At 41.3% G+C, this 15370-nt stretch overlaps 1 protein-coding gene across 17 annotated transcripts in view; it reads right to left on the bottom strand.

Moving 5' to 3' along the window:
- Window positions 1-15370, bottom strand: part of nrxn1b (neurexin 1b) — a 148499-nt gene that overhangs the window by 98700 nt on the left and 34429 nt on the right. For 8 of the 17 annotated variants that reach the window (XM_056270173.1, XM_056270178.1, XM_056270179.1 and 5 more), the window contains 3 exons: window positions 8019-8323; window positions 7605-7628; window positions 3777-3938 (listed from right to left, as the gene is read on the bottom strand). In XM_056270173.1, coding sequence (XP_056126148.1) covers window positions 3777-3938; window positions 7605-7628; window positions 8019-8323 — 491 coding nt within the window. The remainder of the gene's footprint in view (window positions 1-3776; window positions 3939-7604; window positions 7629-8018; window positions 8324-15370) is intronic. The other 9 variants (XM_056270187.1, XM_056270189.1, XM_056270183.1 and 6 more) reach the window with 3 other exon arrangements.

Here is a 15370-nt window from a genome sequence, read left to right as displayed (position 1 = left end):
AACCCTTAAATGAATAGGTGGAAGATTGATTGATTTACACGTCTTTTTCACTAAAATGAAATCATAATAATTTTGTTCAATTGTATAATTATAAAGTAAGTCCATAAGCCACATATTTAGGATTGTTGGGGAAAGATGGAATTAGATCCAATACCCACTAAATTACTGAAAGAATTGTTATCTGTAGCAGAAGAGCCTCTTCTTAATATTATTAACTCGTCTTTATCTCTAGGTCATGTCCCACGACCGTTGAAGCTGGCAGTTATTAAGCCTCTCATTAAGAAACCACAATTAGATTCAAATTACAGACCCATTTCAAACTTTTCATTTATGTCTAAAATACTAGAAAAGTTGTGTCTGCTCAATTGTGCTCTTTCTTGCAAGAAAATGATATCTATGGAAAAAAAAGTAAGCTTCTGACCAAGGCTGTATCTCAGTACTAGCTTTATTTGAACTTAGTGCTGTGTTCAACACTGTAGATCGTAAAATACTATTAAATCGACAACAAAATTACACTGGTATATAGGGACAGCCATTAAGGTGGTTTAGATCGTACATATCAGACCGTTACATTTTGTCTACCACCCCCTTTCCAGAAAAGTTGGGACATTTTCTAAAATGCAATAAAATCAAGACACTGTGATTTGTTAAGTCTCTCTAACCTTTTTTTAATTGACAAAAGTACAAAGAAAAGTTTTCCAATGTTTTACTGACCAACACAACTGTATTTTGTAAATATGAACAAATTTTGATTTTGATGACTGCAACACACTCCAAAAAAGTCGGGACAGAGGCAGAATAAAAGTGAAAAGATTATTCAAGTTAGATTATGCAACTCTTTTGAAACAGTCCACAATGAGCAGGTGAATTGGTAATAATTGGGGGTATCGTGTAAAATAGCTTCTCAGACTTTGTGAGCAAAGATGGGTCATGGCTTATCACTTTGTTCCAAATATCATGAGAGAATTGTCAAACAATTCAAAAATCACATTTCTCAATGCAAGATTGCAAAGCATTAATGCCTTTCATCATCTTCCATACATAAAATTGTGAAAAGATTCAGGGAATCCAGATAAATCTCAGTCTGTGTTGGGTAAGGCAGGAGACCTCTGTTGAATGTGCGTGACCTTTGAGCCCTCAGATGGCATTGCATGAGAAACCATCATGCTACTCTGTTAAATACTGCCACATGTGCTCAGGAGTACTTTTAGAAAACCATTTTCACTGAACACAGTCTGACGCTGCATCAAGAAATGCCACTTGAATCTCTGTTTGCAAGGAGTTCTCAGTCCCAAAGACGAAAGGGACCAACCAGACTTTCACCAGCGACAGGTGCAAAAGCAAACCTATGTCATGGTATTGGGGGGCATCAGTGCAAACGGCATGGGTAACTTGCATTTGTGTGAAGGTACCACTGACATGGAGGCATATATTTGGATTGTACAGAGACATAAACTGCCATCAAGATGACATCTTTCCTGGGAAGTAAAACAATGCCAGGCCTCATGTTTTCTAGACATTCTGCACCATAGAAGGAATGTGCCTGACTCTTATTGAACATGTATGACCCATCATGAAAAGGAGAAATTGACAGTGATGACCACGGACTGTTGAGCAGCTGTCTTGTATCAGACAAGATTGGGCAAATATTCCACTTGCAAAACCTCAACAATTAGTTTCCTCAATTCCCAAACATTTAAAAAGTGTAATTAAAAGGAAAGGTGATGTGACACAGTGGTAAACATGCCTCTGTCCCATTTTTTTTGGAGTGTGTAGCAGCCATCAAAATCAACACTTGTTTATATTTACAAAATAAAATTAAGTTGGTCAGTGAAAACATTGGGAATATTTTCTTTGTACATTTGTCAGTTAAATCAAGGTTCAAGAGAATTAACAAATGGGGTTGTATTTAAACGGGGGGGGGGGGATCTAAGTTAATGCCAGTAAATTATGGAGTGCCGCAAGGCTCTGTATTAGGCCCTCTGTTATTTTCAATATATATGCTGCCACTTGGTAATATTATAAGAAAACATGGATTTAGTTTCCACTGTTATGTTGATGATACTCAGTTATATATTTTATCACGACAAGATGAAACCTCTAAATTATCCAAGTTGACAGAGTTGTGTTAAAGATATAAAATATTGGATAACCTGTATTTGTCTTCTATTAAAGTCAGATAAGCCTGAGGTATTACTTATTGTACCAAAAACCTGTACACAGAATCTCTTAGAATACAATTTGCATTTAGAAGGATGTTCTGTTACTTGGGAGACCTGGGAGTTATATTAGACAGCAACTTGTCTTTCGAAAATCACATTTCATGTGTTTCAAAAACAGCCTTCTTCCCCCTTAGAAACATCACTAAGCTTAATACATTATCAGCTAACTTTGTGATTTGTATATGTACATTTCTGAAATACATAACATGGACACGTCACCTTTGATAACAGATCACTCTAAATTGTAATGTAGATGCATACATTTTCTGTAAAGCTGCTTTTAAAATTATATGTAATGTGAAAAGCGCTATACAAATAAATGTGAATTGAATTGAATTGAATTTATTTTTGAAAAACGTGATATTATGGTGAGCTTTAATTTTTAAATGTGCTAGTCTTTCAACCACAAAGGACTCACTGAAAATATTGTGTTTGAATACTGGCATAATGGGCACAAATAGACAAACAATGCAATGTCATTACATGCATGCATGCATGATAGACATGCAATCAGCTAACATATTTTGTTTAGGCCCTCCTCTTTAGGATATATGAATATAGACAAAGAAACCATCTAACTGTCCCATGAAAACGTAATTTAGTGTGTTGCATTTGTATTCTTGGATCATCTGCTTGGTTGTATATAGTATGCATCATCAATAAGAAGAATATCGAGTTTGGTCTTTTTACATCACTGTAATTATTCTATTAAGCTACGTTAAGCGTGTCTTTATAACAATTTTCCATGGGGGAGAAAACGCTTAATGTAAAAAAATATTGTCTTTCCACTTAAATTATGTCATCTTTATTCTAATTTTCTGAATGAGTGATGCTTGTCTGCTCAATTACCTGTCCTTAATCAGCAATATCTGTTATTTGGTATTGTTTTGTTTTTTCTCTGAAAAGTAATTGAGTCCAGCTTATCCTTTTTAGCCATCCCAAATTTACATACCAAAACCAATGCAAACATTGAACGGGCCATTCACGTATACTTGTATAATAATTTGCTAATGCAGGTACAAAAAAAGACTCTTTATTTGTGTTCAAATATTTTTTTCTAATATTATTTCCTCATTTAGAACCTGTAAGGCTTTCTTTGTTCTGTATAGCACAAAATAAAATATTAATGTGGCTTTCACCTTTCAATGCCATGAATGCACACAGCAAACTCCAAAAATGTACATGTGCATCTGCTTTACACGCGAGTTAAGGTTTGTGAACCAAAGTGCAATCTTTTATTTAAATAAGAAAAACAAAATTCAGAAAAGACAAAATGCAAAAGACTAAAACTAGACTTGACTATAAAGTGGGTTGATATTTACTTTGGGTTGAGCCACAGTGCTCCTCCTACAGTGAATTAATGCTATCCATAATGAGCACTGTAGTTAACAAGGTCAATTGCTTACAAAATATTTATTGGTTAATTAAAGGCTCTTTGAACCCATTTTGTTCTCTCTTGAAAATGAATGAATCAATCACCATAACAGAAACAGAAGCTTCTATAAAGCTCTATAAAGCTTCATCTGCACTGATATCTTGTAGTAGGTATTTTACCTCCCTCAGACAACCCATAAAGTTGTTGCTGACAGGTGATCCAGGCAGGGCGGCTGTACCAGGACTTCCTCCAACATAGAAAAAGTCATCGGAGCCAAGTATAGTGTAGTCCTCTTGAGTATATCCTGTGTTGGTCAGTATTCCGTCCACAGATATTGTTACCTAAAGAACAAACCACAGGAAAATTAAATACAGGTACGACTTTGCTACTGTCTGGATTTTGGTTTCTTCAGTCACTAAGATGCACTAAACACTGCATAATGACACAATGGAGAACACGCCAGTGGTCACATGATCAGAAGCCCTATAGAAACACTCCAATTCATTGGCTGATGGTGCTGACGTGCCACCCATAAGGAGCTGCATAACGGCATAACCTGGCACCATCACCTCTGATTTTCTTATCTTCAGTGCACTATAGTTTCAGCACCTTTTGTCTAGTCACTCGCCTTTAAGTTGATTATTCCCTTTTTGAGTGACAAGATGGCATTTCTGGAGTGTCTGCCTTAATGAACGTGCATCATTGTCCTGTTTGGTTTTTTTTTCATGCGGAGGCCATGTTGGAAGGATATGGATTTCCACACTTCAAGATCTTGAGCAATCATGAGCTTCAGACAATGCTTTCACTGTGGGAGACTTTCAGGCCACATTCTAGTCATCTAGCTATTAGGTGCAGAAGTGGTAGAGTAAATGAGGGCGTAGAGTGTGCGAGTTCTGACACTCAGGAGGTCGTGAGCCATTGCACACGTTAATCACGTCAAAGCAGCTGGACGGCGTACTTCACGGCGAGCCGGTGGCAATCACGTCAGCTTTTGCGCTAAACATGGAGACTGGAGCTTTCAATGTTGCTGCAATAGCCGGTTCGAAGTAGGAGCGGTCACACACCCTCACTTTGAGAGAGACAAGCCAGTGTTTCCTCTGTCCATTTACCCTGGTCTTTCTCACCGCATCTCACTGAAGGTGTTGTGCTTTCCTTTCCTTTCCTTTCATTGTTGGCATGAGTTTTCCACTGAACCACCATTGTCTAGAGAGTTCAGTTTCCCCTTGCACAGAACCCCAAATGCTCTTGTGCAAAATGTGGCCTTGCATCCTGGGAAATGCTTAACATGCCAAGTGTTCTAAAATCACACAGAGGACACTGTTACAAGCTAAGAGCTGTGCATTTAAACCTCACTCCCCTGGCCTCAAGAGGCGTGCTAGCAACTGACAATAGAGACTGCGGTATTTAGCGTCCTTGTTAGCATGCCTACCTCCCATGCCGGACACACCGGTTCGAATCCCGCTTGGTGTGGGGTCAAGTAGAACTGGGTACATTTGGTGTTGTGACCTGGATGGGAGTGAAGTTTAGAGGGGTAAGAGTGTAAAGGAAGCAAGGTAGTAAGAGCTGTTCATGTAAACCTCACTCCCTTGGCCTCAACAGACGTTAGAGACTGCAGTCTTTAGCATCCTTGTTCGTGCCCGCCTCCCATGCCGGTTCCAATCCTGCTGGGAGCAGGTCGAGTAGGAGCGGTCACACACCCTCACTGTGAGCGAGACAAGCCAGTGCTTCCTCTGTGCATTTACCCTGGTCTTTCTCACTTTATCTCACTGGAGGTGTTTCCCTCCATTTATTGTTGGTATGAGTTTGCCACTGAACCACCATTGTCTAGAGAGTTCAGTTTCCCCTTGCACAGAACCCCAAATGCTCTTGTGCAAAACGTGGCCTTGCATCCTGGGAAATGCTTAACATGCCAGTGTTCTAAAATCACACAGAGGACACTGTTACAAGCTCTACACATCGTCCCCCCTATAGTGTAGACTAGGGCTGTTGTAGAGATCTAGAAGCTACATCCATAAGGAGTTACGTAACGGCACCCTTTTAAGTGTATACTTGGGTTCATCGCCTTAAATTATTCTGCAAGGTACACAAACCTATGCAGCAATGGTGAGTATGACCAGCAACGCTGCGTCTTTTTCCCACTTAGGGAACCAGGGTTACATTCAGTAACCTAGATTACAAAAGTAACCTTTGTAGGAACTTAGAGGTGCCTCCAGTTCAGACGGCACCTCTGAATTTCAAAGGGGTAATTCCTACATTCTGGCAGCACAGCGTTGGGATACTGTCCTCAGATATTTACAAGACCTGGGTCTGGAAGTGAACTGGGCCAGGTGCGTTTCCTGGATCTAGAGCTAGATTCAGTGGCAATGTCACCGGTTTCTGTCAGATCATTGCTGCAATGAATGGAGATACTCATGTGTCTGCCGTTCAAGCCTTTTATTTGTATCAGACAAGTTCTTTTCTCTTAAGACAGCTCTGTTGTTAGCTTTGGCCTTGTTTGAGAGACTATTCTATTTGCATGCATTATTGTTAGTTCTATGTGCGTGGATTTTGCACCAGTTCTTTTCATTTCCCGTTTGAGCCAGAGGAACAGGAAAGACTTTAATGTCCTATGTTGACCGTATGGATCAATGGGGCACGTCTGAGCAGCTTTTTGGTGGTCCTAAGAGAGAAGCTGAAGACACTTTCACATTGACTATTGGATGTGATTTCCAAAGCTTATGAGGTGTACAGGCTGCTTTCGTCTCTGGGTATCCAGACACATTCTACTCAGCGTGGGTCTTTGCTAAAGCCTCTCTTTTCAGGTATTTTGTATGGCGGCAGGTTGGTCTTCACATTTTTTTCAGGTTTTATAACCCGGATAAGGGTTTGGCTTTGTCTTTCTGAGAAGTTTTTAAATGTATTGCCTGTTAGTGTGCAGTATCCTCTTACAACACAACACAGTAATTACATTTACAGTTTGCATGGCATGACAGCATATCATTTCCACTGCATCAGTATGGTTTGTAAACCCTGCATAAAATTTGAGACGATGGACACAAGTATACACTTAAAAGGGCGCTGTTACGTAACTCCTTATGGGCAGACCTTCCGCGCCAATGAATTGGTGTGATTCTATAGGGCTTCTGACCTTGTAACCACTGACATGTTCTCCATTGTACAGCGCCTCATTCCCACTCTGGGAACCAGGGTTACATTCAGGAACCTAGGCCTTTTTCCTTTATTTTCTTTAGACTAAAACACATTTGTATGTCTCTTTTCTTTAATTTATAGCATTACTTTGAAGGTATATGTTTGAAGAATTAATTTATGTATTATTGTTGATGTATTAAACAAACAACAGCATTAGTATTTCCCCATTACAACTTAAAATTAATTGACAGACACAAAAATGGTGTTAGTAACTAAGATAGTCTTGTTAGGATATTTAATTGTAAGTAAATTAAAAGAAAACCATGCAACAGGGTTAAAACTGAAAGCGCACTATTTTTAGCAGTGTCCAAATTTAGTCAAGAAATCAAAATCTCATGCAGTTTTCTTTTTGTGCATTCACATTAATTATTAACAGATATTGTGTGAATTTATGTGTACACAGAGCATATATTAAAATATGACAACTAAACATTTAAAAATTGTGGCACACGGAGGGGCTAGAGTAAAAAAAGTGAGCCAAAGACAAATATATTATGCGTGACTTTATCAGCACAGCATTTTCAATGCAGACCATGCAGAATGGGAGGGAATAAAGCTGACTATAGCAGTCAAGACATGTTTCAAACCACTGGGTTTAACAATAACCAAGGGTGATCCTTCTGTAAAGAGAGGGGGGAGGGTGAACTAAATTAATAAGATTGACCAGTAAAATGGAAAACAGCTAATAGTACCAATAGCAAAGAGTACCAACCAGTTCAAATGATGTTTACAAATAAAGAAAAGAAAAAGAAAACACACAAAACGCACACAAAAAAAACAATTTGAATAATATCTACAGAACAAGGTAGTTTCTTTACCATAGCATATCCAATGCCTGAGTGCTTTGTGGAATAAGAGGGGAAAGGAAATAAATAAAAAACTGTGAATAAAATAACAAATGATTCTTAAAAAATAAACATATGATGGAATCAATGTTGGAAATTAGTTTGTTAAACATTAAAAGGAAAGTTTAGTAGAATGACACATTCCATGATTGACGTTAGTTTTACAAAGCATATTAGTAGCTGCATAAAATCAAACAAAATAAATTATATGCAGTGACACTTTCATTCGATGGTCCTCTTTAGACATTCTACTAAAAATAAGTAACTTTGTAACTACATGTCAACTAACTAAGGAATTATTTCTATGGTAATGTCACTTTGTGTGATGAGATCTTGACTGAATCATTGGTCTGTTTAGCTCCTTCGAAGCTCCTGTAGCTCTATTACCTGACGCAAATTCCGTGTTACTTTCACATTATGCCATTCATTGTCATTAAATTTCCCATTGACCAACTCCACCAGAGCTTCAAACGCCCCGGAACCCAAATTTATGACGAGAGACACCGCCCCGTTTATCAGCGCCAGGTTGACATAGTCAGCAGATCTTCCTGTGTGCAGCAACAGTCCATTTCTCTGAAGTGTTTTGAACGACAGTGTGATTTCTTCTCTGAAGCCTTGGATCGGGTTCAAAGAAACGTCGTAGCAGAAGTATTCTGAACCTTTGAATGTCGCCACATATTCTTCTTCTATTCCTGAAAACAAAGAAGAAATGATGGGTTAAAAACCTGTCAAGGATGTTGTGGGGAGGGTGGCGTGGTTATGTGAAGTCTACAGCGGGGGATCGAGTGCGGAGACAAGCGGTGATAAGGAGGTCAAGTGAATGATGGCTAACACCTGTCTCGACGCCTTGTACTGGAGCAGTTTGTCTCTCGGCTACCTTGAGGAACGGCCGAGTGGGTCCAGTGCCACCACCCGGCCTCGCTGGATCAGGCCATCCAGCTGGCTGAGGACCATCTGGTGGCGTGCCCCGGGGTCGGCAAGCTCTTTGTTAATCTCTTTTTCTATCCTCTCCTTCTCTCTCGCCCCACCCCCGTTACTAGGTCGCGAAGCAACGTGGCGCCGCCGCTTCATCTCCAACTTTTCCCACTCTCAGCTAGTCTCTTTGCCATCCTTCTGCAGCTGGGGCAGCTGGAAGGCCTTGGCCAATCTGCGGGGACCCTGTGGGCTCCCCCCGATCAAACCGGGCAGTACCAAATACCTTAGAGTATTAAGGAGGGTACATATCAGGCTTTGGTGGATTCAGGCTGAAACCAAAACTCCTTTCATCAAAGCCTGATGCAACAGAGGGCATTGGATATGAACCACAAGGTTAAGGTGAGGTGTGTACATGGGGAAGAGGTGGATTATCCTTAAGTAACCGTCAATATTCAATTTAGGGGAGAAAAGCAGAGTTAAGGTGGCGGATAATCCCCACCTTAGGCGTCCACTAATTTTGGGTACAGATTGGCCAGCATTTACACAATTATTGGGAATTTTGTATGCAGATGCCTCTTGGAGGACAGGGCTAGGGACAGGAGATGCCATGGCTCAGGGAAGCTGTTACGGGGCCGTCAAAGACTGACAGAGAGGAAATGAGAACAAGGGCAGAGCTAATGTTGAGATTGAGGTTAGATGATTTTCTCTCAAGCAGTCTCGTGATGAAATGCTTAAAAATACATATGACTGTGTCCGCACCATCGACGGACAGCTAATTCAGCCTGATCAGCCACTCTCCTATCCCTATTTTCCTAGTATAAAAGACAGGTTGTATCAGGTGGCCCAAGACACCCAGACAAAGGAAGATACAACCCAGTTATTAGTCCCAAAAAGATGTCGGAAATGCTTTTCCAAGGGGCTCATTGTAATTCTCATCTCAAAAGCGCTGTTGCACCCATTACCATTAGTAGAGGTCCCCTTCGAGAGTATTGGTATGGACCTCATCGGGTCACACCGGTCTCGCATCTCTCACGGAGGAGCGGAAGCATAAAGGAGGAGCGACGACAGTGAGAGATGCGAGACTGGTGCGTCTCACAGGTGTCGCTCATTACCACTCACGCCACCGGCCTCGCGCCGTTCTCTCACGTCCCTCTGCCTTGTCCTGCTCGCCACACTCATTTTAATGGCCCGATGAGGTCCATACCAATACTCTCGAAGTATTGCTTATGAGCTAAGACGAACGGACAGGGGTGATTCATGTCAAATTTATCATCTCAATCTTTTAAAATGCTGGAATGAGGTGACATCGGTTGAGTTAGCAGCGGCCATTTTGGCTCTCGGACCAAAGATCTCGGACCAGAAGCAGCTGTCAAAACCAACGCTCACTCTGTTCCCGGGGGGAGATCAGCTCTCGCTGCTGCAGCTCACTGATTTAGCCAAGTTGAAAGCAGATTTTGCAGATGTGTTTTCACCCCTGCCCGGTCGCACGGACCTCATACAACACCATATCAAAACGATCCCCGGGGAAGTGGCGCACAGCTGTCACTATCATTTACGTGAACACGAGAAAATTGGTACAGGATGATTTAAAGGTCATGCTAGAGTTGGGCTTAATAGAAGAATTGCATAGTGACTGGGTAAGCCCGATAGTTTTAGTACCCAAAACAGATGCCTCTGTCCGTGTTGATTATAGACAGGTGAACACTGTTATCAAATACCCGGAGTTGAGGAGCTGCTTCGGTTAGGTTCGGCTTGCTTTTATTTGATACTGGATTTAACAAAAGGATATTGGCAGATCTCCTTATCACCATTATCCAAAGAAAAAAACAGGCTTCACTACGCTGTTCAGATTACACCAATTTATTACTCTTCCGTTTGGGTTGTTCGGGGCTCCCGCTACCTTTCAGCGCCTCATGGACAAAAACCTCCAGCCAAATAGCTTGTATGCCGCTTATGCTGGAACATCTATGTGCTGTCCTGAGATCACTGAGTGTGGCTGGCCTCACGGCATGTGGGGATACAGTATCTGGGCCTTTTTTGGGACATGGGCAGATGCGTCCCCAAATTGACAAGACTGCTGCGATTGCACATGCCCTAGTCCCAAGACCAAAAAGGAGGTGTGACAGTTCCTGGAGCTGGCGGGGTATTATAGGAGGTTTATTCCTAACTATTTGGAGCTCGCCAGCCTGCTGACTGATCTCACTAAAAAGGAAGCACCAGATCCGGTCCAGTGGACAGAGCTGTGCCAACAGGCCCTAACCAAAGTAAAGGCTGCCCTGTGTAGCGGGCCGCTCTTACACTTTCCTAACTTTTATCTCTCTTTTTTTGTAGCAGACAGACGCACCGGACAACGGGCTGGGTGCAGTCTTGTCCCAGGTTGTCAGAGGAGAGGAGCAGCGAGAGCTATATCCAAGTCGAAAGCTTTCAAACAGAGATACTAGATGTACACTTGCAACATTTATCAAGTTCATGGATAATTGTGCATGCGTTCGTTAATCGTTAAATAACTCCCATAGGCATAGTGGCTTCAATGACACAAGACAGATAAAAGTGTACGGAGCATGGATGTCAGGATCCGGAAATGTAAAATCAAACACTTGACAGGAACTCATAAAACTTCCTGTCCCAAATAAACATGACCAACCAAAGTGATCGGATACTGACTTGACATCATTGGCAATCTATATCCTTATTACATATTAGTGGTTCCAATCTACAAATGCTGAAAAAGTGTAATTTAATTAAAGATGGAATACCAACTGAATATCAATTAAAAAAAAAAAGTTGGAATAGGAAAACGAAGACAAACTCTGAGAATAAACACTGATACAACCTGTCTTTTATAAAAGATACAACAATGTAACAAGAAACCTTCATCTAATGAAATCATATTACAATACAAAGTTTCTTCAATATACTCCGATCAGGCATAACATTATAACCACCTTCCTAATATTGTGTTGGGCCCCCTTTTGCTGCCAAAACAGCCCTGACCCCTTGAGGCACGGACTCCACTAGACCCCTGAAGGTGTGCGGTGGTATCTGGCACCAAGTCCTGTAAGTTGCGAGGTGGGGCCTCCATGGATCGGACTTGTTTGTTCAGCACATTCCACAGATGCTCGGTTGGATTGAGATCTGGGGAACATCGAGGCCAAGTCAACACCTCAAACTCATTGTTGTGCTCCTTAAACCATTCCTGAACCATTTTTGCTTTGTGGCAGGGCGCATTATCCTGCTGAAAAGACCACAGCCACCAGGCAATACATTTTCCATGAAAGGGTGTACATGGTCTGCAAAAATGTTTAGGTTGGCGGTACATGTCAAAGTAACATCCACATGATGGCAGGACCCAAGGTTTCCCAGCAGAACATTGTCCAAAACATCACACTGCCTCTTGTCCTTCTTCCCATAGTGGATCCTGGTGCCATGTGTTCCCCAGGTAAGCGACGCACACGCACCTGGCCATCCACGTGATGTAAAAAAAAAACGTGATTCATCAGACCAGGCCACCTTCTTCCATTGCTACGTGGTCCAGTTCTAATGCTCAAGTGCCCACTGTTGGTGCTTTTGGTGGTGAACAGGGGTACACCCTGACTTGTCTGCAGCTATTCAACCCCATACGCAACAAACTGCGATTCAACATCTATCAGAACCAGCAATAACTTCTTGAGTAATTTGAGCTACAGTAGCTCGTCTGTTGTATCGGACCACACGGGCCAGCCTTCCCTCCCCATATGCATCCACTGTTCCTTCCTTGGACCACTTTTGATAGATACTGCGAACTGACCACTACAGATCGGGAACACCCCACAAGAGCTGCAGTTTTGGAGATGCTCTGACCCACTCGTCTAGCCATCACAATTTGGCCATTGTCAAACTTGCTCAAATCCTCACGCTTGCCCGTTTTTCCTGCTTCTAACACATCCACTTTGACAAAATGTTCACTTGCTGCCTAATATATCCCAAACACTAACAGGTGCCGTGATGAAGAGATAATCAGTGTAATTCATTTCACCTGTCAGTTGCCATAATGTTATGCCTGATCGGTGTATGTGACCCGTGCTGGCAAAAGGATTCGGAATGCACACAGGATCATTTCGAGCTACAGGCAAAACAATTGAAAAATGTCATGTAGCCCTCTCACCAATTAATATGGCTCAAATGTAAGAATTATGTCTATTGGGAACTTCCTAATAAACAATAACCTGGTAAAAGTCATATTTCTAAATGTACTTAATTTCCATTAATCACAAAACCCAAATATTCAGATACCACCTAATAGTGTCAGTTTAGTGTTTTGTAGTTAGAAATTGCAAGTAATTAGAGACAAAAGTTACAAATACTGTGGTCCTATACTCCAAAATGTAAATATTAATCTCAATGCAATGTACACACGTTCTGTAAAAATGACCATACACGTTTTCTTTCTCCACAGAAAACAAAAAACAAGAATGTGAACTGAACAAAAAACATAAATTTGCTAAACTGGAACTCTTTTGATTCTTGATTCAACAAAAGTCCAGAAAAATCACATTTAAACCCCAATAAACCCAAAGTAATGCATTCTACCCAGCTGGGATTTTAGTTTTTTTTGTTGGCGCGCTATGTTGGAGCTCTTTGTAATTTGAAACCACATTGAGTACTCACAGATTCAGTGAAAACGTAATTCCAGGAAATCGATTCTAATCCCAAACCAGGAAGCATAAAGAAGAGAACAGCAACAACTTGATGCGTCCAGCGACGATGATGAACTTGTCCAGATGAACTCCACCGTCCACGAGCGAATCCCGATTTGCAGCACACAACACACAGCCGCTTTGATCTCTCCGTCCGATCACTCTGTCTTCAAAGTACATTTCTCAATCACTTTAGATCACTTTTCAGTTCAATCCACTTCTCAAAGTAAAGTTAAATCCCTTCCCGAACTCAAAGTTTACCGCAACAAGTGTCTCTGTCTCTTGCAATAGAATTCAATACTACTCCTCACTGGACTCTCTACTGACACCAGGCTGTGTTTACAATATCTAAATCACTCTGCCCCTTGAACTCAAGGGGTCACCATGAGAACACCTTATTGGTTAAACAGATTTCCAATAAACAAAATAAAAATAATTTTTCTGTAATTTTCCCCTACATGTCAACAGTATCAAAACTTTGCATACATTAAACGAATATGAATCTCTTTGAAAATGACTTACAATAAAATAAATAAAATAAAGTTTGCGATTTCAAAATGTAAATCCACATTCCAATAGTCACATACACTTGCTCACTGAAGCAAATAACCTTCATAAAACGCTTCTTTTCAATATAGAAATAAACTCCCATAAAGACCTTATATAAAAATAAAACAAACTTGAAAGGGCTCTACAGTCGATTTTGGGGTTTTCACAAAAATTAGTTCATTAAGCTGTCGTCTAGCGATCCCAATGCTTCAATTAGCAATTAAACATCTAAAAGTATTTTTATTTGTGCGTTTTCTAAGAGGAGTACCTTTCCTTTGTCCATGAAAAAATCGTACTCACCCTGAATGACAGACCTGAAGTGTGCTCACAAAGACGCCTCAGACAGCGAGTGATCTCTATATATTCATATACACAGAATTACAGTATTTCAAAATATCTGTCTTGGCAAGTATTCACGCAAACATTATCTGTTATGTCTTATGTGAACATTTGGTTAAGTGTTGGGGAAAAAATATCTGATGTGTTACATTATTTTAGATCTGTCCAGTTGGGTCTGAATATATAGACTGTCTGTTTCATTAATGTTAATCAAACAATTGTGGTATCATGAGAAAAAAGTTGAATATATATTTTTCCTATAGATTGGTTTTGACTTGGTGTGTGCAAAAATTTGGTGATGTTACCAGGGATTTTAAGGTATGGTTGCTGGGTGATTTTGTTTTGGAACCTTCAGAAAACGTCTCAGGTTACGACTGTAACCTATGTTCCCGTGACTGATGACTGATACACTGCATAATCACGACAATCGCATTGGCCGGCGTCAGCCATGACGTCATTCTCTAGCGCTACCGGAAGTATAAAAGGGGCGCCTAGAGAACATGTCATCCATTTCTTCGTCTGAAGGGACTATGTAAGCAGGCCAGAGGCATGGCGACGAGACGCAGTGTCTCGTTCCCTGTTCTCAGGGAACATAGGTTACAGTCGTAGCCTGAGACGTTACCTTTCGAAAGGGAACTCGCACTGTGCCAAGCGCTATGGGGAACGAACTGCCCACGCTGCCATGCTGAGGGGATACTTCGCCAATTATGGCTGTTACAAGCACAACAGAAAAAACCCTTACTGCTTACATGTCAGGCTGTCAGTAGCACTACTCCATACGGCCACTGCCCGAGCTTTATATTAAGCGAGGAAGTAACACGAAGAACTTGACCCAGAACCAACTTAAGGGCATGGACACCACAACCCAACTTTAGAGGGGGGTTCCTTTAAGGGAGTACGGCCCAGAGCTTATGGGCCCTAGCCTGCTACTTCCGGGGGGGACCAGTGTCAACCCCCATACCAGGGAGGCTATCATGTTTAACACTGAAGCCAACAACCTGTTTGGGTTTACTTTATTCAACCACAGTCTCTAGCCAGAGGCGATAGCTCCTTCACAGTGCTATGGGAAGCGGAGGCCTCGGCAGGATGACTCTGAGAGCAGAGGAGGCCTACCATACTTACACCAACGTGGTCTAGAGTTTTTTTTTTTATCATAGAGTGAATAAAGTTCTTTTACCCTTTTACTACTCGAGTACGGGCTCGAAGCCAAAAGAGCACTGGCTGTTGGATCAGAGGATGCATCAGAGTGTGCACCCCCGC

Source organism: Rhinichthys klamathensis, unplaced genomic scaffold, assembly GCF_029890125.1.
Source record: "Rhinichthys klamathensis goyatoka isolate OS25496 unplaced genomic scaffold, OSU_Roscu_1.1 h1tg000298l_1, whole genome shotgun sequence".
In the NCBI taxonomy this organism is placed as follows: Eukaryota; Metazoa; Chordata; class Actinopteri; order Cypriniformes; family Leuciscidae; genus Rhinichthys; species Rhinichthys klamathensis.
The sequence above is the reverse complement of the archived record's forward strand: the minus strand, read 5'-3'. Positions and strand labels throughout refer to the sequence as shown.